Here is a 26748-nt window from a genome sequence, read left to right as displayed (position 1 = left end):
AAAAGAGAAAGGGACACTTCACAGAGCACTAGAAATGCTGCAAAGCTGTGAGAGTGCACAAGTTTCTCAGATACACAGCTGCCCGTGTCCAGATGAAAAGCAAGCAGATGCCCCACGTCCCATCCTCAGATTCATCCTCAGAGAGTAATGCAAAACTAATTTGGTATTCTTTATATTATGGGCTATTGGACAGCAATAAGAGCTATTTTATCTGCTTCAGAAGTCATCCACCTTCAATTTGAAGTTTTCCCGTAATAAATAATTTACGTTACGTCACATTAATACTTTTTAAGTGTTTAAAGCATCATGTAGAGTTGCATATTCATTTCTAATTGTTCAACTTCAAGTCAATCTACATTATGATGTCCTGCACTAAAGAGTTTGAATTCCAGAGGCTTTGATACATGTTTCTCCATTAAAGACAATTTATTCTGAATTTGCAGTTGTCACACTCATGAAGCTTACCAGTGCATCTCCTTGTAAGATTGGTTTCGCTTGTGGATAGCATCCCCATTTATAATGTCTCGGTTACTGTTTGTCAGAACACCACCAAAATCATATGGACCTACACACAGCAAAAAGAAAGCTAAAATTAGTGGAGGCAACTCACCTCTTATGGATTTAATGACTATATGAAAGCGAGGAAGCAACCACAAATGCCAAAAAACTAAGTGAATCTGAACTACTGCAGTTGTAAGGAGTGGACGGAGGAATGTGGAGACTTTACTAACTACATATTCTATTTTATACATCTTTAGTAGTTTCAGCATCTATCAAATAGAAGCAAGCAATGCAACTTAATAACTTCTACTTTATTTATTCACAGACATAATACAAAAGATCCAAATACTGGTTCTTGTTACACTACATAGCTAAAAGACTAAACCCCATTACACATTTCATACAGGAGAATCAATACCTTTGTAAAATTACTATATGAGCTACGATATTCCAGATTCAGAATCTGATCAAAAAATAAGTCTAAATCAATCAAAAACCCTGGAGCCTCTCAGAATAGCTATAATGCTATCATCTGCAGTTATAACAGTGCAAAGAGTAGAAGAGAGAGCGCCGAGAATGAAAATGCTTTCAATACTCCTAGAAAGGACAAAACAGTTTTAACCAGATTTTGAATCTGCAGTAAAGGTTTAAGATTTCAAATACAGAATTCACAATTTTTACATGCACACAACCTGGCCATGTGTACCAAAGGTAAGCTAAAGAAATACTCTGCTAAGTTTGCACAGCTGAGCTACCCATCTAACTGTCTGATGGAAAGCAAAGATGAAAATAATGGCTATAAAAAGTATCAAGTCCATATCAAATCCTACACAAGACAACATGTGCTAGAGATACCAGGAAACATTTCTGCCATCGGAATGGGTATGAAATGTCACTAACATTAGTAAAATAAAGTATTAATATTTCCTTATTTTGTTGCACATTTGCAGACATTTGGTTGACCCGTATTTGGACACCAAATGCAATTTTTTCAGGTTTGGATACATAAGACACCTTTCCATTTTAAGGGAAGCTTTGGGGATACAAAATTAGGAACAGAACATACATTAATTTAGCACTGTTACAAATGTCTCAAATGATCTGTCAAACACAAATGGCTTACAGGCAATAAACAGTGCAACTTGCAGCTGATCTCCCTTTTAATAAGGTAGAACTTTCTGGTCTGTACAGACTACGCTACCTTATTAAAAGAATGGAGTTGTAATGGAATTCATTTAATGAGCTCTTCAGATGACAGCCTGGATGCCTCTACAGTAAGGTATCAAGCTGAAACGATACATGCAGTGAAGTGGACATACCACAGGCTTTAAAGAACACAGTTTAGTTAGAACCTATCACCAAGTTGCAGCAGAAAGGAAAATGTTAAAAGCATTTTCAAAAAAATCACTGCCATAATCCAAAACTGACAGGGATTTTTTTTTTCCTTTAACATTTTCAGAGCTCTGTAAGTCATGCACTGGGATGGACAAAGCATGCATCTTATAAAGGAATGCAAGTCTCAAACAAATGAGGTGTGTACAATATTTAGGATGTTAAAAACTCTTTCCCCCCCCCCTTAAATTATATAAACAGATCTTTTGACTTCTTTACTTCAGCCAACCAGCTTTCAGCTTTTAGATTGCAGCTGCATCCAAATATTCTGCTAGGTTTCAAAGAGGAGGAGGATGAGGTGAGGGGAATTGTCAAAAATCATGAGAAGGGCTTGAATTGTCAGGTTAACAAGCGTGCAAATAGAACAGTCCCTGCAGACGCTTCAGCCCTTTTACCACCCATCCCCTGACCATATGTTCTCATAGCACTGGAAATTGGAAAGAATCACAAAGTGCCATTTAGCCATTTTATTAACTTTGTGCTGATGCATCAACTGAGCCATGTGGTCTTCAAAATTGATGAAGCTTTTAATACTTCAGATGCATCAAAAACTCAGTATGCCCTTTAAAAAGGTCTCAGGTTAACACACACTAATTAAAACTAATTAAAGGGAATCAACTATTGTTTGTGGAAAAAGAAGGCTATCTTACTAAGTAAACAGGCGAATAAAATTGACTTGACTTTTTAAAAGGAGCTTTGTGACATCTTTCTTGGTCACTTGTCCTGGAACATAAAGAGAATTCAAGCCCTGTTCATGACAGGGAGCATTCCTTTATTGTACCTTCACTATCCGAACGACCTGATGGAAACACGCCCGTGGCAGACAAGTAAATCAGCAGTACACTGTTTGCAGGCAGCTCCTGAAATTCAGATAAAGAGAAGAGTGGCAAGGGAAGAAATGTGTAAGTTTATTTTAATAGTCAATCATCACCTTCATAAACACACTGTCATTTAAGATTGTGCTACTCCAGCTTCTGGCTTCCATTCACTCTATTCTTCCTATGTGTATATACACTTCTTTTTCCCCACACAAACCTCCAGCTTGATGTTAGAGGTTCAAGCAGCACTAAAAAAGCATCTGCTTCCACATAGACTCTCCTACTATCTAGCCAGATCTGAGGCTTTCCAAGACATGGAAACCAAAAGCTGCCAAGATCCATGTAGACCCTAAATCCCAAACATTTCAGGATCCTAAAGGAAGTTCTTTATTTCCAAATACTCCAGAGTCTGCAACATCTGCCTCTCTGCCTTGACCCTTCTTGGCTGGACAAGCACAACACATACACGTTCCTGTATAAACCTGTAAAAGAAATCTATTTTCCACCTTTCTAATGGGCTGTCTGCATGAGGAAACAGATGCTTTTAATTTCTGCAAAAGGCTGAGCATGCAGGCACCCAAAATTCTTAGTAGTAAGGATGCACTTCCTTCACCTCACCAGCTGTTTCTTTACAGTTGTTTCTCAAAACAAACTGAAACTTTTTTCTTTATAGGATTCATATTCTGTTTTTACTACTAAACCCTAAATTGCTGACTTGTACAGTCATAATTAAGCATAGTGAGACCAGCAACTTCATGAAATTAAAATAAGCACAGCAACTGTATTAAGAAAAGTCCACAAAGGTATAGATTACTTACATGGAAGACAACAGTAGGTAACAAAATAAAACAGGCAGACAAAACTATAGTATGTGCAGGAGAGAGATACAATTTGAATGGGATACAGAACCGGCGACATACCATGCATACAGTGCTTAGAAGTAACAGATTCTCAACATACTTCCCTGATTTTGGATTGTGTTTGGCACAACATGAAGTAGAAGAATATTCTTAAGATTTTTCTGTACTCCAAATCTCTTATCTCAAGAAATATTTCCCATATAATATATATACACACACAGAGAAACTAAGTTCATATACGAAACACTTATTTTTTGTATATAACTGTCTGTATACATGAATATAAATTCTGTGTATATGCATGTGTACCTACATACACACAAATAAAATTACTGGGCAACATTAAATCTTATGCAGCTATTACATTACATCACATTACTTAAGACTTTCTGTAGCATTGCCAAGTACCACACTTGATGCTGGACAACACAGGAGCTGTTCAAGCTTTGCTTTGAAGATGGCTACACTTTAGCAATGATGTAACTGCCATCTAACAGCAAGCTGGGTTTCTGTCTTAAGGTGCAACTTTTTTTCTTCGCCTAACAGTAACCCACAGATTTGCCTTTATTATACAGTTTACACATATCTATAATACTTCCATCCTCTCTAAAAGTTCATATTGAGTATTTTAAGAAAAGGCTTCATTATCTTGAAATATAAAAGATTATCTCAGCCACATTTTATTCAGTATCACATATAATTGTGGATATTTTTCTATTACAGAAAATTCACCGATTTCACAAACCTTAAATGATGCTGCTAAAAACGTATATAGCTGGCTAAAAGTTGGCTTATAAAGTAGATATTTATGGGGGTTTTCCCGCCTGGCTGGTTTCTCCGTGGATTCCTGTTAAAACAAACAAACAAACCCACAAAAAATCCAACAACTTTATATTACCACAGCAGTTTCACAACCCTCTAAATTTACATTTATTAGAACGTTCATCTTCACCATACTTCCCACACAAATGGTCTGCCCATGCTGCATTTCCTAGTACACAGTAAACCAAGATACACAGTATTTGAACCAGAACTTTCTATTATCCCTCATTTAAATCTCTTTCCTGAATCTTTTTTACTTTCTAAAGCATCACCCGAGAAAAGAGTGAAAAAATGAATTCCTCATCTCAATTAAATAAATGAAAATCTGTGTATTTCCTTTTGCCTCCAAATAAAAATATTTTTAATGCTTTCCCTGAAGGGAGTATTTAACTTTCAGATGACTTAGCAAGCTGGTGAACTTATCTGGCTGCATGATTGCTAGAGTGAAAACAAAGGAAGGGGTAAGTGTACACAGAAAAGGACAGGCATGGCACCCCTTCAAAAGTGCCTCAGCTAGAGCAACATAAACCATTCGTGAAACGATGCCCAAATAGTTGTTTCTGCGATTCTGTCACTATTGAAGGTTTGCCAAGAAGGAAAAAAAAAGTGTGTGTGTGTGAAGACATTACTTGGATCAAACTCCACAGGTCTGAGCTACTCTTCACTAACTTCTAGGAAGAGTTACACCAGCTTTACTAGCCTGTTCTGTATACCAACAATACTGAAAGAGTACACTATTTAAAATGAAAAAAACAAACAACCCAGCTGTTAAGATCTGTTGCCAGGTTTATCACTGAAATAAAACTTACCTGCATTCCAGGTTTGTTCATTTGTGATGCTAAATTCATTGGTTCCCTTTCAAGTGCTTGTAGCATTCGGAACATATCAATTGTTAATTCACTGAACTTGACCTGCAAAGAGTCAAACAGTTTATTCTGCCAAATACGGATTAAAAAGTATTTCTTCGGAATTCTCCAGGTAAGCAATTCAACTGCATACCAGACAGATCATTTTCTGTCTCTCTAGGATCTGTCAGTGTCATCTTTGCATTTCTGAAGACCTGTGAATAACTTTTACAAGACCTTACAGAGGACAAAGTCTGTTTATTACTGGTCCACCAGGCCAGTTAACTGGAGCACGGACCCCTCCTTCACAAATTACAGATTTTTCTGGGGTGTTTACAAATCAAGTGCTGAAACCACGATGTTCTTTCAGATTTTGTCTAAATTTGTAAAGATACACAAACTAACTTAGATACAACTCCCTTGCTTGCCTGAAAAAAAAAAAAAACTCAGAGAGAAGTCACAAAGTCTGTACAACTTCACTATCGTTACCATCTAAAAAACAAAACCTCGAATGTCTTTTGAAAACCCCTTCCCCTGTCGCAAATTCAGTTGCAACAAGCCTAAGTGTGCCACGTGAAAGCCTAAGTCAAGCTTTTTCTAGACGTAACCCAGAGGCCTCTCATGCTTGGACATCAAGAACAATCAAATATATGAAAAATCATTTGTATCTACTTAATTGACATGATGAATATAAGCTGTAAGAGGTCAGTACCACAGATCTAATCGCTAACATTTCATTTTTAGCTCTTAGAAATAAGAGCCTCCTGTTCTTGCTGCCACTGCAACATCATGATCAAAATATTTTAATGTTCACCTCAACTAGAATCTCTGTTGCATGATCAGAAGGGGTGTCATGGGGGCAGGACTCTGAACTCCAAAGATACAAACCCAAGACCCCAAAATTCCCTTTACCTGGTTGTTGCAGTTCCCAATAATCAGCGCATCTGCAAGAGCAAGCTGTCCCACTATCATCCCCTGCTCTAGCAACGGAGCTCCTGTTTCAGAAAGCCTGTTAGAGGTGATTACAATGGTGTTGTCGTCATTTAAAACCATGACAGGGTCTGCCTAAAAAAAGCAACCACAATAAATCAGGAATTCAAGAAGACATACAGATTTGCAGTCAGAAGATCAAAGGTCTTGTCACCTACAGTAAACATTTCATAACTTAGGCTCTTTTTTATTAATTTACCATACAGATCTTTGTATATTGGCATGCAGGCTACAGAGTAATGCCTTACCACTTGGAAAAGCAACAGCTCTTAGGGACTGCAAGCAAATACAAGGTATGGTAAAAGCACGTGAAGGTACAGCAAACAGGAAAACATATTTCCTCAAATGACATGAACTCTGCTTCAGCTTTTCTACACCTGAGGAACCAAATGTCATCAACAACCTACCTTACAAATTCACATAGAACAAACCAAATATTCCTACAGTACAGAAGAACCCTGCACTATTTTAGTTCACCTTCTCTTCCTAGAAATAAACAGCAAAGGAGACTAGAAAATGATAATGCTGCCATCCATTCCGCCAAATTTAAATAAATACTTGTGTGACATAATGACATCTTGTACAAAAGGAGGAAATTATAACACTGTTTCATTTGACAGAATAAAAAACATCTATTATCCTTGTAACAAACTTTAGAAGTTGGTCACATTACATCTGTGCTAATCTATCAGTTAACTGCCATGCTTACATCATATTTTCCACTATATACTGCTTATGCATTGCCAGTGGAACAGACCAGTACTCCAACAAAAGTACACCTTGAAATACAATCAGAGCGTCAGCAAATTGTATTGGCTTCCACAACAACAGAATTGGAATTGGCAGTCTCCAAAATATTGACCATGATAACTGCTGTGCTTTCGATTCCACCATTTTCTGAACACCAAGAGCAAAAACAATAAGGTGATCAAGTGTATCTCAGCTTCGTGCTTCAGTCTTCAACACGTTACATGACCACATCTGACTCTTCAGGCACTTTAATGGCTGTCACTGTTATGCTACTGTGAACATATTTCAATGATTGAATTGGACAGGAACGCTGTCCCTGCATGTGGCACAACTGCTTACCGCACAGAGGTGGTGATACAGAAACACTTCAGTGAACAAGTCAGAAAATTTTGCTTTTAAACTAACAACTAAGAGGGAACAGTTTTCTCACCTCAATAAATGCTGCCACTTCCTGAAGAACCAGGTTCCACTCCACCTGATCTTCAGTATTAAAACGATGAGTGTAGTCTTCAATTTCATCTGACAGCTCCTGATGTAAAAAGTTCAAAGACAGACATAGTCAATTCTTTAACTGAGAGCTTAACAGGCAGTCAGTAACTTTACAATTTGGTTAGCTGTGCTGGCCTTCAAGAATAAATAAATAAAAAATTACTTGAGAACATATGCAGCACACTTATGACTAACATGTCAGCCAAAACGCGCTCTTTCAGGAGACAGAATGCCAATGTTACACTGAGTTTTGGCAATGCAAAGTGTCTTTTAAGTAGGTCCAAACGCAGAGAATTTCTGGAGTTAAGTATAACTATCCCACTCACATACAGCTATGTCACTGGTTATTACCATTAAGCTACAGATACCAAGGATTCACATTTCAGCTTACAAGTAACTTTAAATACACTGAGGAAGTGAATGGTATGGCTTTTTTAGCTGCTACTAAGCTAAGCTAGCAGTTCAAGTAAGCTTAGACATAAAGACAGTAATGCAACCTACACAAAACTGTCAATACCAGAAGCTGCTTGCAGCAAGGTTGTTAGAAGGGTTTGGGAAGCATATGCTGTCAGGAGAAGCACCACAGAAGATCTTGAGTTGGAAGGGACCCGTAAGGATTGTCGAGTCCAACTCCCTGCTCCTCACAGGACCACCTAACACTAAACCAAACGTACGCGCACTCCCTGCCATCCTCAGGCTCAGGTGCTTTGGGCTACAGCTGCCAGTTCATACTGGGAAGAGGGCAGGGGTACCTCTGTTGTAGTCAAAGAATGCTTCCCTAGCCAGGCTGCAGCTATTGGAATAGTTTCACTTGGTGAAGCTCAAATCATTTGAGCTTCAAGTATCTTTATCGCATGTCTGATTCACAGAAGATATTCACTATGACGGATGTCAGGTATGCTAGAAAAGCAATGATCCAACATTGGCCTGTACTCTTTATTTGCTGTAACTAAAGAATTGTGTTTATAGGCATTCAGTCTACTCCCACGGCAGAGGCATATGCAGATCCAGCCTCCACAGTTTCATAGTAAGATCTATATCATTTAGCAAGGTTTAATTTTGATGGGTCTCTGGAAGGTGCAGAATGTATTGGGGATGTGTTCTAGACACGGGACAGAGCAACAGCAGTTTGGAAGGGAAGAGAAATAAGCGCAGTATCAAGCTAGGAGACACTGCCTTTCCAAGCAACAAGCACGTCATGAAGACTTGGTGAAGGGGATTCCACTGATGTCTTAAATCCACTACAGGAATGAAGACATACTCAGAGTTATCAGATCATCCCCACGTTTTCAGATGAATAACAAGCATCTTAAGAGTTTATTCCTAACTAACCATACAAATTTGGAAAGTTTTTCTCCAGCCAAATGTTCCCATCATACTGGATCTTTCCAAAGCTTTACTTCCTTCTGTGGCATCCAACAGCACAACGAATAAAATGAGGCAGAAAAAACAAAGCCTATGCTGCAGTAGCAGCTAACATCATAGATCTAATGAGTGGTATTTCAACTAAAATAGACTATATTATGGATTCCTTAACTAGCAGAAAAGTCCTGAATAACCAGCAACCTCCCACCCCTTAGCACATTTATCCTCATTTTGACATACCTTTACAAGGTCCTTTACAACATCCATTTTGTTGAGCAAGAGACAAACCACTATAAACCTTGCATAGTAACGCAGCTTCTTAACCACTAATTCAGGCCTAAACACAACAACAAAAACACCACAGCCAAATTTGAGATTAAAATAGAACATAGGTATGCAACAGGGGTAAGGGAGAAGAGGAATTTAAGACCAGAGCAAGGCTGAACACTGCAGATTAAGAGTTCTAACTGAATTCACATGGAGATCAATAGCTGCCTGGCTGCTTAGAGGTTTACTTAAAACTGAAGTACAGAGACACAAAACACACATCAAGAAAGCCACAGCCTCCCCCTTCCCCCCAGTCTCCTCACATGAGAACAAGCATGGGAGTCAGATATAATCACTGGCTCTTCAAACTTTTTGAGAGTTCACAGGCACTATCTGACCCACTGCACCACATGATACACTCACAGCTGGCTCAGGGCTCACCCACCTGGGACAACTCCGAGATCAGCAAGTCAGCATAACCTATAATTACCCATCCATTTCTAAAATCTTCTGACAGCATCTAGAAACATGCTTGCTCAATCCTATCTTGTCTGAAACAGCTCAAGCACTCAGACTGAAACTGAGAGATTTTTAAGAGAGAAGATAATAGGATCAACAGGTATCAGCACAGAGCAAGGAAACTTCCATCTTTTTGTGGCACACAGGTGCATTTAGACATCAGCAAGACTACAGACATGCAATTAGTTTAAGTCTAGAGATCCTTGAATGCTTGGCAGGAAACTCCCTAACCAACCTCCTGCATTCATCTTGATTATGACTTCAAATCATTTCTTCTTTAACTATACTTTAATGAGAGAACCGTGGTTTACTGGCTAGAATGTAAGATCAGGATCCAGAACTGAGTTCTCTACCTATTTTTATTTATAGCGATGTTCTTGGCAGGCAGCACATTTTCTGCACTGCCACAACACAGCCCTGCTTTGAGTGTACCTTTCTCAGTATAGTGTCTTAAAAGCAAGATGTTATGCCTCTTGAAGCTCTTGGACCTTGTCCCAGTCAGTTACAGAGGGTTGTTGTACTGCAGTACTAACTGACGTTCCCCTGAAAAGCCTGATTAGAATCAAACAGGTTCCTCTGCTTTAGCCCAACTGACCTATCTTCAGCCACAGCTTACTAGGTCCCAGCACTGATACTGCTCAGGACATAAAATGACAAAGCTTTGGGCTAGTAGCTTGCTAGCCAGGACCAGATAATAGAATATTCCTCCAGTCATACAGTAAAACTCTTATTTATACTGAGTTTTTTAATCATGACAGGAGAATTAAAAGTAACTTCCTTCTACAACACTGATTTTATCCCAGTTTTGCTCCTACAGATGATAATTATTTTGCTACTTTCATACACATTTCTAGTCTTTAAAAAACAAGGGCATTCATTCAGACATACCTGTCTTCTTTGTTGACTTGGGAGTAGTATGACCTCTGCCTAATTGCTGAATAGAAGGAGAAAGCTTCATTGAGATAGCTGGTTTCTGAAGTGCGCAAGCTGCAGAGGAAAAATCAGATTAGCTCACAGCTTCAGCTGGAAATCCATGCCAAACCCTCCCTTGCTGCCCCCTCAACCATCTTGCGCATCAATGGCAAAACTCACTCCGCAAGTAACATCATATGAAAGCCAGACTCTCATTCTTTGTGCCTGCTGGGAAGACAGATTTCAGAGACTGGATTCCATTTCAAGCAACAATCAAATCTGCCCATCTTGTACCCATATGTACAGGTGACAGGTTAATTGAAGAGTTTAAATGAACGTTAAGCTCCCAAACTTGTAAATCATGCTTTTGCACTAGAGTCAAATAAATGCAGCACACACGAAAGACTTAGAAACACTTTTGAGGTAGGAGATGAGTCCTCAGTATCAACATGACTAGCAATGTGGCATTGGGCTCACGGGTGCCTTTCTCTGCAGCACCCCTGTGCAGTCCCAAGGGCCTTCTCATTCAGGAACAGGCATCATGACTCAACTGATACATTCATTTCTCCTGACTGAGTATGCAAGTGCTTGGCATGGAGCTGCGACTAACACTGCATTCCCCTTCTGAATCCTTTTCTGTGCTTACTTACTAATAATGGTAATAGAGCTGCCCAATCTTGGAAGCAATTTCCCCAATTTGCCACCGCTTCAACCCATACCGATTGTCCAATACTTGTCTATTTTGCAAGAGAGAAAAGAAAGATTAAAAGGCATTCCAGAATTTCTCAGAACATCACACCAGACAAGATAAAGTGCCATCATAGGGCCAAATTCAGCTTTCATGACCAGTGTAGCACTCCCCTCACAGAGCAAACAGCACTGCATACACACACCAGAACAAGGACCATTTATCTTGCATAAGCTTGCAAGAGCTAGATAGAAGTATGTTGCACAAAATACACACAACAAAAGGTCACAACGTCCCAGGAGAACACCCAGACTGCGCAGCCAACTTAAGGTGTGAAGGATCAGAGCCCACGCTGCAGCAAGATGCTTCACACCATTCCAGATGGGTTCTGCACTGCAGAAGCCATCATCCCAGCTTCTCTTTGGTAATACATTAAAGCAACATGCATTCAAGTAGAGCAAAAGGTTTTGTTAAAAAAGTCACCCTAAAAACTCTGCAACATTTTAATTCATTAGACTGAGCACTCTGGGACGTGACTATTCCCTCCCTTCATGCTTTAATAACACAGCGAATTCTCAATCTTAACCAGGAGCCCTACACATAGGAGAGATTAAAGTTAACACTTAAATCCACAGAACATGTCTGCCTACAACATTCCCTTACCGATGTTGCTGTTGAAACTTCCAGAGTTTGGTGTAAACATCAAATGTTCTCCCAAAATAGGATTGCCACTGCTTTTGCCCATACTGAGGTAAATCTCTGCAACAGACAAGTAACAAACATGGAGTTAGGGAGCAGATTTCAGTCAGCCCAGCGTGACAGCAGCGTATTTGTGTCAGTGTCAGAATAGCTTTGCTCAGAATTGACTGAAATGCTTTAGAACTGCCTGTACCCAGAACTACAAGCACAGTGATTCCTGTAGTTTCTCAAAACCTGTTGTTACTGGAATCTGCAAGGAAATCCTGTTTAGCCTGTAGGAAGCACATATACCAAGATCTGACCATAGTATCCCTGAAAGCACGCCACAAGCCAGACAGCATATTAATTTAAGATATATGCAAGAAAATACTGCATATGCATATATATGAGAAAGAAGTATGTATTGGGGAGAGGAAGAAATTCTTCAGTGCTGTCTCCTAATTATCGCTTCCAACTTTCAGCCAAATTCTCTAGGCACTTTTCAAATGCAAAAGGATTGAAGTTATCAGTGTTAGTAAAAGTCCCATGCATTTTGCAAATCTTTCAAGTGATTGCCTACATTTAATCACTGGGGACACAGACAGCTAATGTCTTAAACTGCCTGAGCGAGCCCTGCAGGTTCCGTACAAAGAAAGGACAATGCTGCAACATCAAACTGAAGGTGAGCAGCTTAACCATAAGCAACTGAAGGTGTGCAGCTTAACCATAAGCTTTTGAAGTAAAACTTTCCCTACTAAGACAGTAACACAACCCTCAAATGCAAGAACAGCAGTTTTTCTAGTGTCCACTGCCAGTCAATCTCCACAATCTTTAGTGTCCTACCCGAGAGGGCTTGTCCAGCTGCAGACAGACAATCCCCCCCTGCACAGACCCTAACGAAAGGCTGACTCTCCCTCCACAAAAGATTCAACAAGATGGGTCCTGTCCAACAGCTTCCACCAGTTACACAGGTGGACATTCACTTCTAAGTTATGAAACATGTGTGTATTTATATGGTATTCATTATGAACATGTGACACACTGTACACATGATCCTGTTCTCTTCAGACACGCCTGGGATTCTGGAATGCCTACTCCAACATGCGGAATGGTAGCAGATGGAAGCAGTGCTCTCCACGAGCAAGTTAACATGACTCAAGTGACTAGATACATGCAAAAACATTGGTATTTATGAGCAAATACATTCTAAAGGGCAAAAAGGAATCCATGGTCTCTTAATCTCTGTAAACATGCCTTTATCAAGGCCCCTCAATATTAACAGGTTATCAACAGCACCAGGAGAACAGGCCTACAAATAATGACTCCAAATAGGACCATGTTCCTACATGCATTTTTCAGCAGGTGACTGAAAACGTCTTAACGTCTTGCTAAAAGAGAAGTAATTTTATGGTTATATGCACAGAAAGCTAAATAAGACTCTTAAAACATCGTATGAAAGAAAAAACCCAAACACCCTACCAAAGAGCAAGCAGTATAATCTAATGGAAATTCGTTCATTTAAACTGATAATATTTCTTGTTACTCATTAAGGAAGTAATCTTTTTGAGTAGATGAGGCTGTTCATTGCATTTCAGAAACAGACCCTGTAACATTGTACATAAATTGGCTGTCCAAGTGTCACCAGGTCAAGCAAGCATATGGATGCCCACAGATAACATTCACTGGGTCAGGTTACATCATCACCACATTTGTCACCCTCTAACTCCTAGTGACATGTCAGAGCCTGAGACCTTCTGTTTTTTTCCTATCAGTCTCCAGTGCTATAAGGTGAGTTAGTCAATCCAGTTCAGTTCCACTTTCCTACCTCCACGCTATCATGTATCTCCTTCCACCTCCACCCCACAACTATGATGTAGTCTTAAGGATTTTAGCTTTAAAAGTTTGTGCTCTCAATCCTAACAGAAGGCTGTCACCTGGGAGTTACTTGAATGTTGGAATAAATGCAACAGAAGACCAAAAATGCTTAGTCTCACTGAGCACATTGCCTAAAAATCTATGCTGAAGCTGATTCAAAGGAGGTATACAACTCTACAAGTGGAACAGCTTTTTTAAGACAGCATAATCTTTCATTTGATTCAAGAATGATTTCTTCAGGGAATGACCTCTCAAATCACTGCACTGGTATAACGTATCATCCAATACCTCAGTCTTCAGCAGACGGAAAAGCAGCTTATTTTGTTTCCAAGCCCAGGAGGTCAAGACTGAGGCAAACACCACCTTTTGGAAACCTTGCCATGCCTTCTGGAGGAGTAAGACAAGCAAAGCAGTACACTACGATTTCCACAGCAGCGTACTGGCGCACTTCTGCTAACTGTAATTGCTTTAACAGCACCCTAGGTAGAAAAGGAAATTAATATTCCTTTGCTCATCAGCCAACTGTACTTCCCACGCAGCTTGAAGGGACCTAGCTTAGTTACTACATGTAGAATGAATCTGTTACCAGCTATGACTTACCAGCCTAGAAAACCCTTCCAGTACTTGCTGCTGCTATTCTACAAAGATGCCAAGGAATCTGGGCAGGATTTTACAGGGGGTGGGGAGTCCCATCACACTTGCAACTGGCTGCTCAACATCTTGGAACATACTTCGGTGTAGTGAGGGTTAGACAGGAGTATAAACATGTGCTTCAGGGCACCAACATCTTCATCCAAATATAGCTTCATACTAACACATGTGAATTTAAATAATTTACTGCAAAAATAATTCACTACTTTCTATCATTGTAACAGATGTATACATTTTAGGTAAACAAAAGTTAAGAAACTGTCCAAATATGTGCATAAGATATATTGCAGGCTTTGATATAGCAAGAGGTAGTGGATATGCTAATTAAATTTAATACAAATTTCAACATTAAAAAAATAATCAAAAGTGAATACAAAACAACACTAAAACTGCTCATTAAAAAACAAAATAAAAAAAAAAAAGTTCCCTAGCACTAACTCAAAGAATGACTAAATTAGCAAGTTGACTCAAAGAATCCTAGCAGTAGTAAATTGGGCTTTCTAGGCCAAGTTGCTTAGGACATTTGAACAAAGGTCTGACATAAGGAAACAAGAAAACATACCCTTCTTCTCTCAAGCACTGAGAAGTAGGTGTGTCCACAAATTAAGAAATAGGCAGGTAACTACTCGCTGATCATGGTTATGCATATATCCCTCATCAGTAAGTTAACAGGCTCTTTATACCTCATCTGTCATCTTGCCTCATGCACCTCTGTCACCCCCCTCGATTCTGTACCTTCCTCTGTACAAGCCTAAGCATTCCTGTAAAGCCGAGTTCAGCTCACTGGGCTGCATTAGTTTTGAATATATAAAAATTAGTGGCATTTTTAAAAGCCTCTGTTAGCGCAGTGTACACGTGCTTGGCTGCTGCTGTCCACAGTCACTGCTGGGTGTCCACATGTATGTTTCTCAAATAGCATGCTCGCCTAATTGCAGCTGGCATAGCTGCACAATACCATGTGATTCCTCGGCTCCCCAGGGAACAGAAAAGATCTCCATGGAAACAGACAGTAGCACTTGTTCTTTTGATAGTATTCTGACATGGCTGTAATAAAACTTCATTTATGACAATACATTACCATGGTTTCACCACAGATTTCTGCAGACAAGAGCTGCCATTGCTGCCATCCATTTACTGTTTTGTGTTCTGAATGTCATGCATGTTGCTCCCATGTATCAAGAAATTTTGCTGTGAGAAAATGGATGCATAAGCAAAAGAGGACACAGTGCAGTTTGGTTTGGGCTTTTTTTATTCGGACCAGAGGATTTCATTATTTGGTGAGGAACAGCCCAAAAGAATACTAAGGACTCAGCTGACTGCAGAGTAGATTAATAACAGAGCTCCTCCCACTGAAGGAGACAGGGAATATATGATCCAGAAGCAATTACACACCCAACTTGAGAGAAAAAGACCTATGTTACAGCAAGACATTTTGCTACTCCCAGATCTACAGAAGGATACTAAAGCAGCACAGAAAGCCAAAAGCCTCAATTTCCTCCGGGGTGTGCCTGGCTGAGGATGCTGGGTACAAAACGGGCACTGGAAGGGGTACTCGCTCATGCTGTTATTGGTGGTGATCAGCTTTATAGGAGGGAGAAGGTGGCAGCAAGAAGGAATCCAGATACTTTGATTTAGGACAATTCCATCCAGACAAGGAAGAGAGTTACACACTTCATTACAATAGCCTCCAACAACAAGCGGAAACTGTTCCCAATTTCTTGGCTTTTAAAACATTCCAAACTGGACATGAAGACACAAACTCAGATGTTCTAAAAGGATGGGTTTCTCATGTGGCACACAGAGGACTTGTTCCCTTGCCACACTAGAGTGGCTGGTGGATAAATTCCATGGACAGTCCAGAGTTTTATCCAATTCTTGCTGTATAGTCTCAGCAAAAACCAGCCCTACTTATGTGTCATAATTAATTTCCTGTCAGTAGTTCATTTCAGCCACACTGTTGGCAGAAGCTGGGCAATACTGGCCGAAAACCAATTAAAGGTGCTGAGGTTGGTTTGGCCAGCACCACACGGGAGTTGTCACATGGGGACAACTTCCAGAGACATAAAGATGTTGAGAAACTCCTACAGACTCAGCAGTACACTTCAAAAAGGAAGGTTACAATAACTGCAAGTTTAACATTCAGAGCTTTAAATACATTCACAGTTTTGACAGGTGATAAAAAAAAGACAATTTCCTTTTATGTTCATAGCCTTGTAGTAATTACAGGGTCCTGTTCCCAGAACCTAAGCAGCAGCAGGACAACAGCACTGTGGCATAGCTTCCCCATCGCTTCTCCTAAACCACAAAGACAGTAAGCACACCAGTAGCACTCGAGTAACTTGCCTTCCTGATGCAGTCAGTGTGAGAAGCCAGTCCCTCCCCAGTACCAGATAGAGTACGTTGCAGGGTACTACTGCAGCATTACCTGAAGATAACAGGGTCCTGTTGTTTCTAAATCAGCATCAGCAGCATGGAAAAAAACTAAGAGGTTCAACCTGCATCTTACTAGAAGTCTACAAAATGAATGGTTAAACACTATCACCTCTTTCCATGAAAGGACAGTGATTCTTGCAGCCTGCACAATGAACAAGACCTTATAATCTGAGAAAGTATGATAAATGTGGACAGACTTTTCATTTCTTAAAGTTTCAAGCTTCTCTGTGATGCTGAACACATTTAAGCACTTTTGAATATTAGAAAGAAAATAATAACTGGTAACAGTACACCATGAAAAACTGCTTCCTAACACGCTCCCTCTTTGCAGCCTTTTTCCATGAAAAAAGCAAGTGGGAGCTGGGAAAGGAAAGAAGAGAGCAATTGGAACATACTTCATTAACAGTTGTTTCTAACTTACAGCTCAGGGTGTTCAAAAAGGGAGTACAGACACTAGAAAGACAACCTCCCCAATAAGTTATTCTAGCAGACATGGCCACAAAAGGATGGTATCACTGGTAGTGCGAGCATGAAGTATACTTTGGAGCAGCAACCTTGGCAGATCATCATATGTTTTCCTCAAATGCTGTATTTGGCATCTGTATTGGGAAGAGAGGAAGGAAATGCTACTGAAACAAAGACGTGGCAGGCTGAGCCCTTGCATTTTTGGCAGAAGCAACAGCTAAGCAGCTGCCAACACAGCTATAGGCTCAGTTCCCTGTAGCTGAAGTGCCCAGAGGAGGTTTCAGGAAATCATTGCTCTCCTCTCCCTCCCCCATCACTTCTTTTCCATGAAACTTGGTAGGGACAAGAGCATGGCATAAAACAGCAGCAAAGGCCATTATCTCAGAACAGAAGGCAGGCATGCATCAAATGCATTTATTATGCTAGACGGAAAAAGCAAACAACTGGACTAAGAATTAGGATACTTGCCAAGTCATTTCCAGGTGAGCTACCCAGAAGAAAACAAGCACTAACAGAGGAGATACTTGAAAATTATAATGCTGCTTTATACAATCATTATGCCCATAACAATCACAGGCCTTGTAGGTGAAAGAGTGGTCAAGTTCAGTGCAAGAAGCAACTACATTAATTGTACCAAGTAAGGACAGAGGCAGGCCCCCTTTCTGGTACATTCTTATTTTCACACAGTAGAGCCAGCTGCTGAAGCCCATCTCTCTATTTTTATTACCCAAGTTTAATCCAAAGGTATTTTCCATTTTCTTTTCATCTAGCTGGATAAGAATGTTTCTTTTTTGCAGAATACCATGGATGTACACAGAAACTACATCTCTCATCTGGAAATCCGCTACAAGTACTAACTCCCTCCATGCCCAAAGGACAAACCAGAATGGCTGCAGGTACTCTGCCATCTCTGTGATCTGAACTTAAACACCACGCATCCAGACATGAACTCTGTTAATTTGTACTCTTTGGTGACTCAGGCCAAAATTTCAAGCAACCTTTATCAGAAAGCCAGTGTAATGGCATATATAGTCCTGGAAACCCTGGCCTCGAGATTCTGGTCTTTTTGCTTCAAACTCTGTTTCATGGGGTGTCAAATGCAATCACCAAGAACTCCTTGTCTCTACTGCCCATTTACCATTCAGATTTTGGAGCGCAAAATGTTTGTTTTGGATTTGGTAATCAACTTCTAAAGCACATGAAAGGATTATCAATAGCAGGGGGCAGAGGAATTAAAAACATCTTTGCTAACCATCTGTGTTTGAATAACAGCAAGCTATATGGGCCCAAACATACAGTATTACTCAGAGACCAGGAAGAGGCTGAACTGCCAACAAGATGAGCTAAAACCCATGTTGCTTAAGAGACTCTACAGCAAACCTTACAAATAAAACAGCTCTTGAATACGTAATCTTTAACTCAGCCTATATTGACATAAACAGGATGCCTATATCACTGTCCAAACATGAACTATTTTCCTTGAACTCCCCTTACTCTTATTCCCCTTATTATTGGTGCTGCTAGAACAGCTAGACTTTCTAGATGTTATTGCAGATGCTTTGTAGATAAATGCAGATTTCACCTTTCTCTACAGTTCGAGTTAAGCATGTTTCACCAGACACATACAGGCTATGGTTTGGATGTTTCCTAAATTTCTTCTCCAAAGTATTCCCTCCCCGCTTTTTTCCCACCTAGGCCAATCCTTTTCATCCCTTTTTTTGGTTGGGGTTTTTTTGGTACAGAGACTGTGGGGTTTTGGACTTGCATGCCATTGACTGTACACAGCCGCACTAAGTCTTTAATTGCATACTTTGTAACACTCCAGTACAAATTCAATCAATTTAACAGAATTTCCAACTTCTAGTTTACTGTTAACTGACACAACAGAGATGTTTAGCTCGCCCTTCTCACGCTTCCTTCCCTACTGTCTCAGAAGAAATGCATGAACATCTATTCCTGCAGACATTCTTACATACATGGTCCAAAACTACCCATACATAGCTTTATCATCTCCTAAACAAATTTATCGGGTTTGAGTTCGAAACGTTAGTTGTACAACTGACTTCAGCATCACTCACACACTAAAGTGTATGTTCCAATGCTTTTCTGAAGGAATACTGTCAAAAATGCACTAACCTTAAGCCATTGAATAGCTGTTTAGATTTATCCAATAAGTAGCAAAAGTCTGTCACTGTTTTCCTCTCTGCTTGAGGAATATCATCTTCAGCTCCTCCTGATGACATGATTTCTTTTAGGGCAAACTCAGTCCTATGAAGAAGAAAATAGCCATATTACTCAAAAATTGAGGGCTACTATGAACTGATCCAGATTAGATGCATGTACGGTTCCATGGGGATGGTAACAAAGAGCATGCAATTCTCCCACAGGTAACTCTTCTCAAGACTCATTAAAAGTAACAGCTGAGAATCAAAGCATTAGACTAATTATTGCACAATGCACTAGTTAAACAAAGCAAAATTAAAAATAAGTGGCACAAGAGTCATTAAATAAAATAACTTGGAGGACTATCTTCACAAACACAAAACTGCCAACAAAAGGACTGTAACACAAACAGTATTTGGGTTTCATACTTGGACAAAGAAACCTTCTCTAAATTTGCCTTTCTGCAGAGATGTTTATCCTGCAGCCATATTTAGAGAGACTAGCCTCAGTTCCATTTACATTTCATTTTCTTCTGTAACTGCTGAAAACCATAGCTCACTAGTTCCTAATGCTAAAATATAGCAATTTTAGACAGAATGCTAAAAAATACCCTGCTTCTTTACCGCTTCCTCATGACTGTTTAATTCCATGGCTTGCACTGCCCACAATTATACCTGCAGATCTATTTTTACTGTTCATAGGAGCAAAATGTCATATTGTGCAGTAATCAGCTGAACAAAACCCGAAGATATAATGTGGATAATACAAGTATTCAATAAGTAAGGGAATATGAAAGCCTATAAAGGCAGAGTGGCTTTTAAAAGCTTACTTAAACATACGTAGATATAAAATTATCCTTTTGATCATCCTAAGGCAAGCTACAGATTTATCGGCAGCAGCAACAAAACATGTTCTCTCTGAAAATGGCTGCCAGTTTAGCTCTTCTGTGCTCTCAAAGAATTTTAGTGGAAGATAAACACACCTCTAACTGGGCAAATGCAGAGCTTTTGCTTTCAGCAACTTCTCTACCCTAGTAAGCACTTTTGTTAAGCAACAAGTTTCCATCTGTGCAGAAACTCTGTTTGAATGCTATTTGCACAAATAATTACCTATAAGTCCCAATTCAAGCCAGGCATTGGCAAAGCTAATCCCTACAGTCACTGGGAAGTACCCAGAAGCATCTTTCATCAATGGTCACAAAAAATCTTCACAATAATCAAATACTTTCCTGAACAAACGCTGCATGCCTACTGCAGAAGGAATTGGCAGTTCGCACACACCCATCACCACCACCTTTTGGGGATAAATTAGTGAGCATCTCCAGCCAACCAAGCAGTTTCATGATTTCCCCGTTTAGACAAGGTAGCAGCACACATTCACTTGTCTTTTACACACCCACATGACAGTGCACTAGAGTACTAGTGCAAGGACATGGGGTGCACTGCACAAACTATTGTTGAAGCCTTCCAGGAAAAGGTAGGAAGTATCTATGTATTGTCAGGTAACTGCAGTATGGGTGCCAGACAGTGAAAGAGAGTTCAGAAGACACCACTCAGATGTCAAAAGCTGTTGGCATGAGCCTAGCAAGCAGGACGTGAGTATTGTGAGGACCAGCCTGTGTCTGCAATCCCTAAGCATTTACACACAGCATGAAACAAACAACACTGAATACTTAAAAGCACCAATGTATGAAAAGCACCAATGTATGAAATCGAAGTGAACAGTGACAGCTAAAAAGCAGATGTCAGAGGTAGCCAGGAGGTGATTCAGGAATTTTGGGAAGAGGGACAATACCCCAGGTCCTGTGTGCTCCGCAGCAAGGGTGACCTAAATCCTGCGGCGAGGCCCTCGGATTCTGCAGCACTCCACTGTGGTAGACCAGGCACTCTAGAGCAGCTTCAGATACATTTTCAAAAATTGAAGAGCTTGCTTAAATTGCAAAGTATATCTCATACAGTCTGTATATAATTTTATTAATTTAATGGTAAAGCCAATTTTATTTTATGCTACCCTCAAGTTATACTACCCACCTCCCCCAACCACTGCCAACATTGGCCAACTAAATCTCTGTTAGCCCTGGCCCAGGCAAGCAAAAACAACTGCAGTTCTCACGCTGAGGGAGTCCACTAGACCCACTGTGAAGACGGCCATTTATGCAATCAATAAAAGATATGCTAGAAAATCCATTGCCTGCCAATCTGAAAGGTATCAGAAAACAGGAAAAATACTTGTTGCAAAGAAAGGAGATAAAAAACCTCTTTCAGGTTATAGACAATTAAGGTGTATTTTGAAAGCCTACTCCAAACCCAGCCAATTCTTAAATATTTAGCATAATACTAGTTTGTGGAAAGTGAGAAGAACTGAGAGGGAAAAAAAGAAAAGAAAAAAGAAAAGAAAAAAAAAGATATATTACCAAACTCAAAACAAAATATTGGAGAGTATTCTGTATGGTCAGCCTCCCGATACAGCTGTTGGCACATGGGTTTGGACCTACTACTGAAGCAAAGGGCAAAAGAACCTTTTCTGCTCATGGAAAGAAACTGCCAAAAGCAGAGAGACAACCTGTCTTCTTATCAGAGACTGCTGATGAAGGAACCTAGGAAACAAACCACATTTAAGCGCATTCTGACACTGCATAGAGACCTGAAAAATTAGCGTACCCTGGAGACGCTCCACCAGGACATTCAGTTTTTCCTTTATTCACAGGTTCAGAAATGAAAAAAATGATTGTTGCAATCAAGCCACACAGATGGTATTAAGGCAACCAGTAGCCTGAGTTTAGGCTAAAATGTGGTATTATATAGCCAAGCTGAGGAGTAGGAGGCAGAGACTTGGATGAAGCAGCATGCAAGAGGAGCACACTTAAAAGAATAGTCAGGGATTTACTTTTTGAAAAAGAGAAAATGTAGTTAAGTCTCAGTCACTCGAACTTCTCTCCAGAAGAGAATCCCTACTGGTAAAACAGACCATTCCACATAGAAGACATGAAACTACAGTACCTGCAAGATTACATCATCACTGTACAACTGAGTAAGCTGAAATCTTAAAACAGACATACACCAACATGTGTATACATACATCAAAGCTTCAGCTTGTATTGCTTTAGAGATCAAAACATAAATGTCTGATCAAGTTCCACTTCAGTGAAGTTGCCACAAGCACCAAAAGCAGAGACCTAAAGAAAAAAAAATCCAACCAGAACAAACCACAAAACTAAAAAAACCACAAAAAGTGAAGTAGCAGAAACACAAATATGAAAGGAAGGAATAACTCCGTGTCCTCTAAAATGAGTTCTTAAAAAAAAAATTCAGGTTCATTTGCAAGAAGGAACCTTGGGTTTTATGTATAGAGGACCTGCCTGCCTTACAACAATAGAAGACTTCTGATACAACTGTATGTCACATGAACTTAGCAAAGACAATAAAAACTAGATTGTGTTGAAAAATTCAACAGTTCCAATGCATATTATTACCCCAACATCTGATATTATTTAAGCAGATGACGACCATCGCAAACATGGAATGTGCTCAGTGTTCCATGGAAGATTATCGTTGTAAAGCACTATTACCTATCATAACCAAAACAGTGGTTTAAAACAAAGACGTGTACTTAGATCATTATGGTACTACACCTCAAACTTTGCATGTGTGTGATGGCAAAATTTTCCCAGACCTTCTGCTAAAACTTCTAAGTTTATTCCCAATTTTAACTTCCATTACAACCAGTACTCAGCAATAGGATGTTGATACAAAAAGACTGAAATACAGCCAATAGTAGTAAACTAAAAAAACTGATAACAATAGTTGCTGCTGTGAAAACATCCTTACCATTCAGCATTCCAAATATGCCTTCGACCCAGTTCTAATCTGGATTGCCATATGTATTTCATATCATATAAAAGAAAGACTTCCATGTCAGATGTGGAATAAAACATTCAATGCGTACTTTCACCAGCATGCTTTGAATTACACATTTAATGCTTACGCTAGAACGACCTTTGAACAGAACTCTGAGAAACTCAAAAAACTCTGTCCTGGATCATGGTCTGAAAATTGTATCTACCAGCTTTTCAGGCATGCTTAACTTCATTGTTTGCCAAACACTTTGATGGTATTCCTTTCACTCAACCTGAAGCACTTAAACAGTAAGACAGATGCAAAAATTAATCTCATTTTCTACTGATGCTTCTAGAGGGAAGGAGGTGACCATAAGACACTTGAACAGAATGAATGGAGAAGATTCTGGGTGCTTATGAAAAGCTACTCCATTAGTACATAATAAATTAAACGCAGAAGCCTCAATATGCCCTCTTTGTTTCTGGGTTATTTCTTAATAAAACAGCTAAATCACAGTTAAAAGTAGAATTAAATGAAACCTTAGTTACGCAGACAGTTATGAAACCATCTCTGTTCTTAATGACCTGAAGATGCAAGCACAATTGCCTCTGGGATAGAATAGATGCAACAGACATAACACCTCCAGGATGACAGAACAGGTATGCTCCAAATAATCCACTTTGGACAGTGACAATGCATGAGATCAAGTTCCACTCTCTTGCAGGATAATTAAAGGCATGTTCTGGCTCTGCCACATATTACACTCAGAAAACAGAGCACTTCTAAACTATCCAGTGTATTTACACATGTACACAGTACTGTGGAAAGTCCTACTGAAAAATCTTTAAAGGTTACACTTTTAACTGTAAGCATGAGTCCTGCTCAGAATGGACTGGGTCCTTACTCACTACATGTCAAATGTATCTTTGTGATGATTATAAAATAACACCATACAGAAAATACATTATAAAATATTCAGACTGAATCACATCATGGGCAGTTTTCCTTCTAGGAAAAAATAACCAGGAAAAGAAATAAGGGTTTCAACCAAGAAAGAAATAAAAGCAGCAAAGAATTAAGTGAGGTAGTAATAAGCATGACAGTTTCCTTCTGTGAGATATCTTTAGAAAAGCTGCCAGAACGTAATTCTTCCACAGAGCTCAAATTCAAAGAAGCATTTTCGTTACAGACATGTGACAGCCGCTGCTGCAATTTAAACCCTGGTTTCACTCAGCCACAGCACATGCCTGAATATGAAGGAAAGATGGGAAGATAGAAAGAAAAGGACAACAGGAGACGTTAAATTATAGGTGAAGCTGGCTCTTCCAGCTGACTGAGAAGGAAAATAAAATTAGCTCCCTCATGCACTGGTTTTGGCTTATTATGCTCCGGAGGGGGTGGTATTTGGTGCTGTACAAAGGAAGAACTACTATCACGAGCAGCTCAGGAAAGGAGGAGGTCTTCCCTGCACTAAAGACAGTGTTGTAATGCAGCAGCATTACAGAGAGGAGAAAGAATTATTATTAGAAACAGCAAGTGGGCACAGCAAAGGGAGGAATATAGCTACTGGCATCGCCCTTTCCTTGGGGACTACTGAGCTGCAAATGAAAAATATAAATAAAATGCAACCAGCAGTACATCCACATGTGGACCTCTCCTCTTTGAAAGCAACCCCACACATCTGTGCTCCTCTTCTGCAGACAGTTCTCCCAGTTTTGACAGCCCAGCTATACCAGAAGTATTACCTACTTAATTTTTTGTTCTTGTGTTTGACGATGCTTTTTGTTTTCTTTCATGCAAATGAAACTATTGAACTGTTTTGCATGACAATTTTTCTTCTGTTTTCTGAAGCAGCTCATGTTAAAAAATGATCTCCAGAGTCTGAAAAAGGTGATACTGAAACATTCGTTTAAAAGACTGTTAAAATAAGTCAGAAAATGGTGACTTCCAGCAGAACTTATTATTCTCTCAAAGATTCTGCCAACTCCTCAGGCCATACAAGGCAGAAAAATTGTGCTAGCCAAGCTCTGCACTTCGCCTGCCAGGTTCTTTCCAACACAGTCTCTCTGAATGTACAATTCCAGGTTTGCTTAGTACAATACATTAATAGATTTAGCAAATTCATCTCATTGCAGCACCCAGCATAGAAGAACTTACAGGCACCCCAGAAGATGGCAAGACTATGCAAAGCAGTTGGAATTGAAAGGCAGCAGGAGGAGGGGTATGGGAAACGGATGAAAGTTTCGTGATGCTAGCCAGTATTTTTAAAGTTATGTGTCACTTACATCACACACGTTTCCACTTCCCTGTGGTTTGCCGTCTTTTGGCTAAGGTTTTCCAGGCTCAGCTGAAGGGAAAAAGAGTGCTGAAGTCAACAGTATGCACTTCCTACTGGTCCTATACTGGGACTCAGGCTTGCTAAGCGAGACACGCTTTGTGAACGGTGAAGGAATACTCTGGTTCAAGGAAATCAAGCTGACAATGAAAGTCAAGCATAGATATGTTAAATAACCGTATTACACACACACCTTGGCCAGACTTTATCACTTAGCCAGGATCACTATAATCTGCTGCCTGGTAGAAGAGGGTGGTCACAACATCACACCTGACACTTACAAGGAAGTAAAACCTTGCTCCACTGAATGGTTAGTGATACTGTAACTGCGTGGCATACTGTACAGGCAGAAAGAAGTTAGGAGTGTATAAACACTGTTGAGTAAGGACAGGTAGAATTAGGAGCAGTTTCCTAGAGCTGCACAGCAGAGTTGGCTGGACATGGCACCTTGACTTCCACTTGTACAATCTGACCTTTTTTAACCCCACTGCTTCGGCTCAGTTGTGGAATCTTGAGTGTCTCCTGCCTTCCAACCAGACAGCCTCATCTCATGAGTACTTAGAGGATAAAAGCTGTGAGTACCTATTAGTGGTTTATCTACTTCACCTAAATGGTCAATTGAAAGAACAACTCTCTCCTCACTAGAGCATCAGCATTATACTTAAAACTATCATCTTACATGACTAGAGGCAAACAATCTCACTACAAAGACTGGTACCTTACCAAGGAAACTGGAGACCATACTACTGAACACAAGCAGTATGGAGTTCAGATACTTCACATATGTGATATACAACCTGTCTTTCATACTTCAAGATAATTTAATCTTAAATTTTTAGACATTTGTATTTTAAACTATCACTTCCAGAAAAAAATGTATGATTTTGTAAGTATAAGCATGAGCACATATTTCAGAAGCAACTCTTCCAAAAATCAGAACACATCACTTGTCGTGTCATTAACAGGTGACTTCACACATCTTACAAATACTTATCTCCATGGCATTGCAGCCTTCCAAAGATAAAGTTTGGATGTGAAACCTTCACACTATGCACAGGAACAAATTCATTACAATGCAGAGAACTGATCGATGT

The 26748-nt window shown here is 39.7% G+C and overlaps 1 protein-coding gene and 1 long non-coding RNA gene across 10 annotated transcripts in view; one reads left to right on the top strand and one right to left on the bottom strand.

The window, feature by feature from the left end:
* SCAI (suppressor of cancer cell invasion) overlaps window positions 1-26748 on the bottom strand; it is a 48594-nt gene that overhangs the window by 13593 nt on the left and 8253 nt on the right. For 4 of the 9 annotated variants that reach the window (XM_040605896.1, XM_040605897.1, XM_040605899.1 and 1 more), the window contains 11 exons: window positions 19457-19588; window positions 11882-11977; window positions 11181-11267; window positions 10507-10605; window positions 9073-9169; window positions 7409-7507; window positions 6151-6303; window positions 5203-5304; window positions 4317-4418; window positions 2675-2753; window positions 466-565 (listed from right to left, as the gene is read on the bottom strand). In XM_040605896.1, coding sequence (XP_040461830.1) covers window positions 466-565; window positions 2675-2753; window positions 4317-4418; window positions 5203-5304; window positions 6151-6303; window positions 7409-7507; window positions 9073-9169; window positions 10507-10605; window positions 11181-11267; window positions 11882-11977; window positions 19457-19588 — 1146 coding nt within the window. Of the gene's footprint in view, window positions 1-465; window positions 566-2674; window positions 2754-4316; window positions 4419-5202; window positions 5305-6150; window positions 6304-7408; window positions 7508-9072; window positions 9170-10506; window positions 10606-11180; window positions 11268-11881; window positions 11978-19456; window positions 19589-21277; window positions 21380-25604; window positions 25667-26748 lie in introns of all 9 variants that reach the window. The other 5 variants (XM_040605892.1, XM_040605891.1, XM_040605894.1 and 2 more) reach the window with 3 other exon arrangements.
* On the top strand, window positions 516-25912 carry LOC121093508. Its single transcript, XR_005829593.1, has 5 exons — window positions 516-527; window positions 699-700; window positions 8065-8137; window positions 19879-19882; window positions 25901-25912. It is a non-coding gene; the product is annotated as an uncharacterized LOC121093508 (long non-coding RNA).

Source organism: Falco naumanni, chromosome 9 (assembly GCF_017639655.2).
Source record: "Falco naumanni isolate bFalNau1 chromosome 9, bFalNau1.pat, whole genome shotgun sequence".
Classification (NCBI taxonomy): domain Eukaryota; kingdom Metazoa; phylum Chordata; class Aves; order Falconiformes; family Falconidae; genus Falco; species Falco naumanni.
Note: the sequence above shows the minus strand (reverse complement) of the source record. Positions and strands in the feature narration are given on the sequence as shown.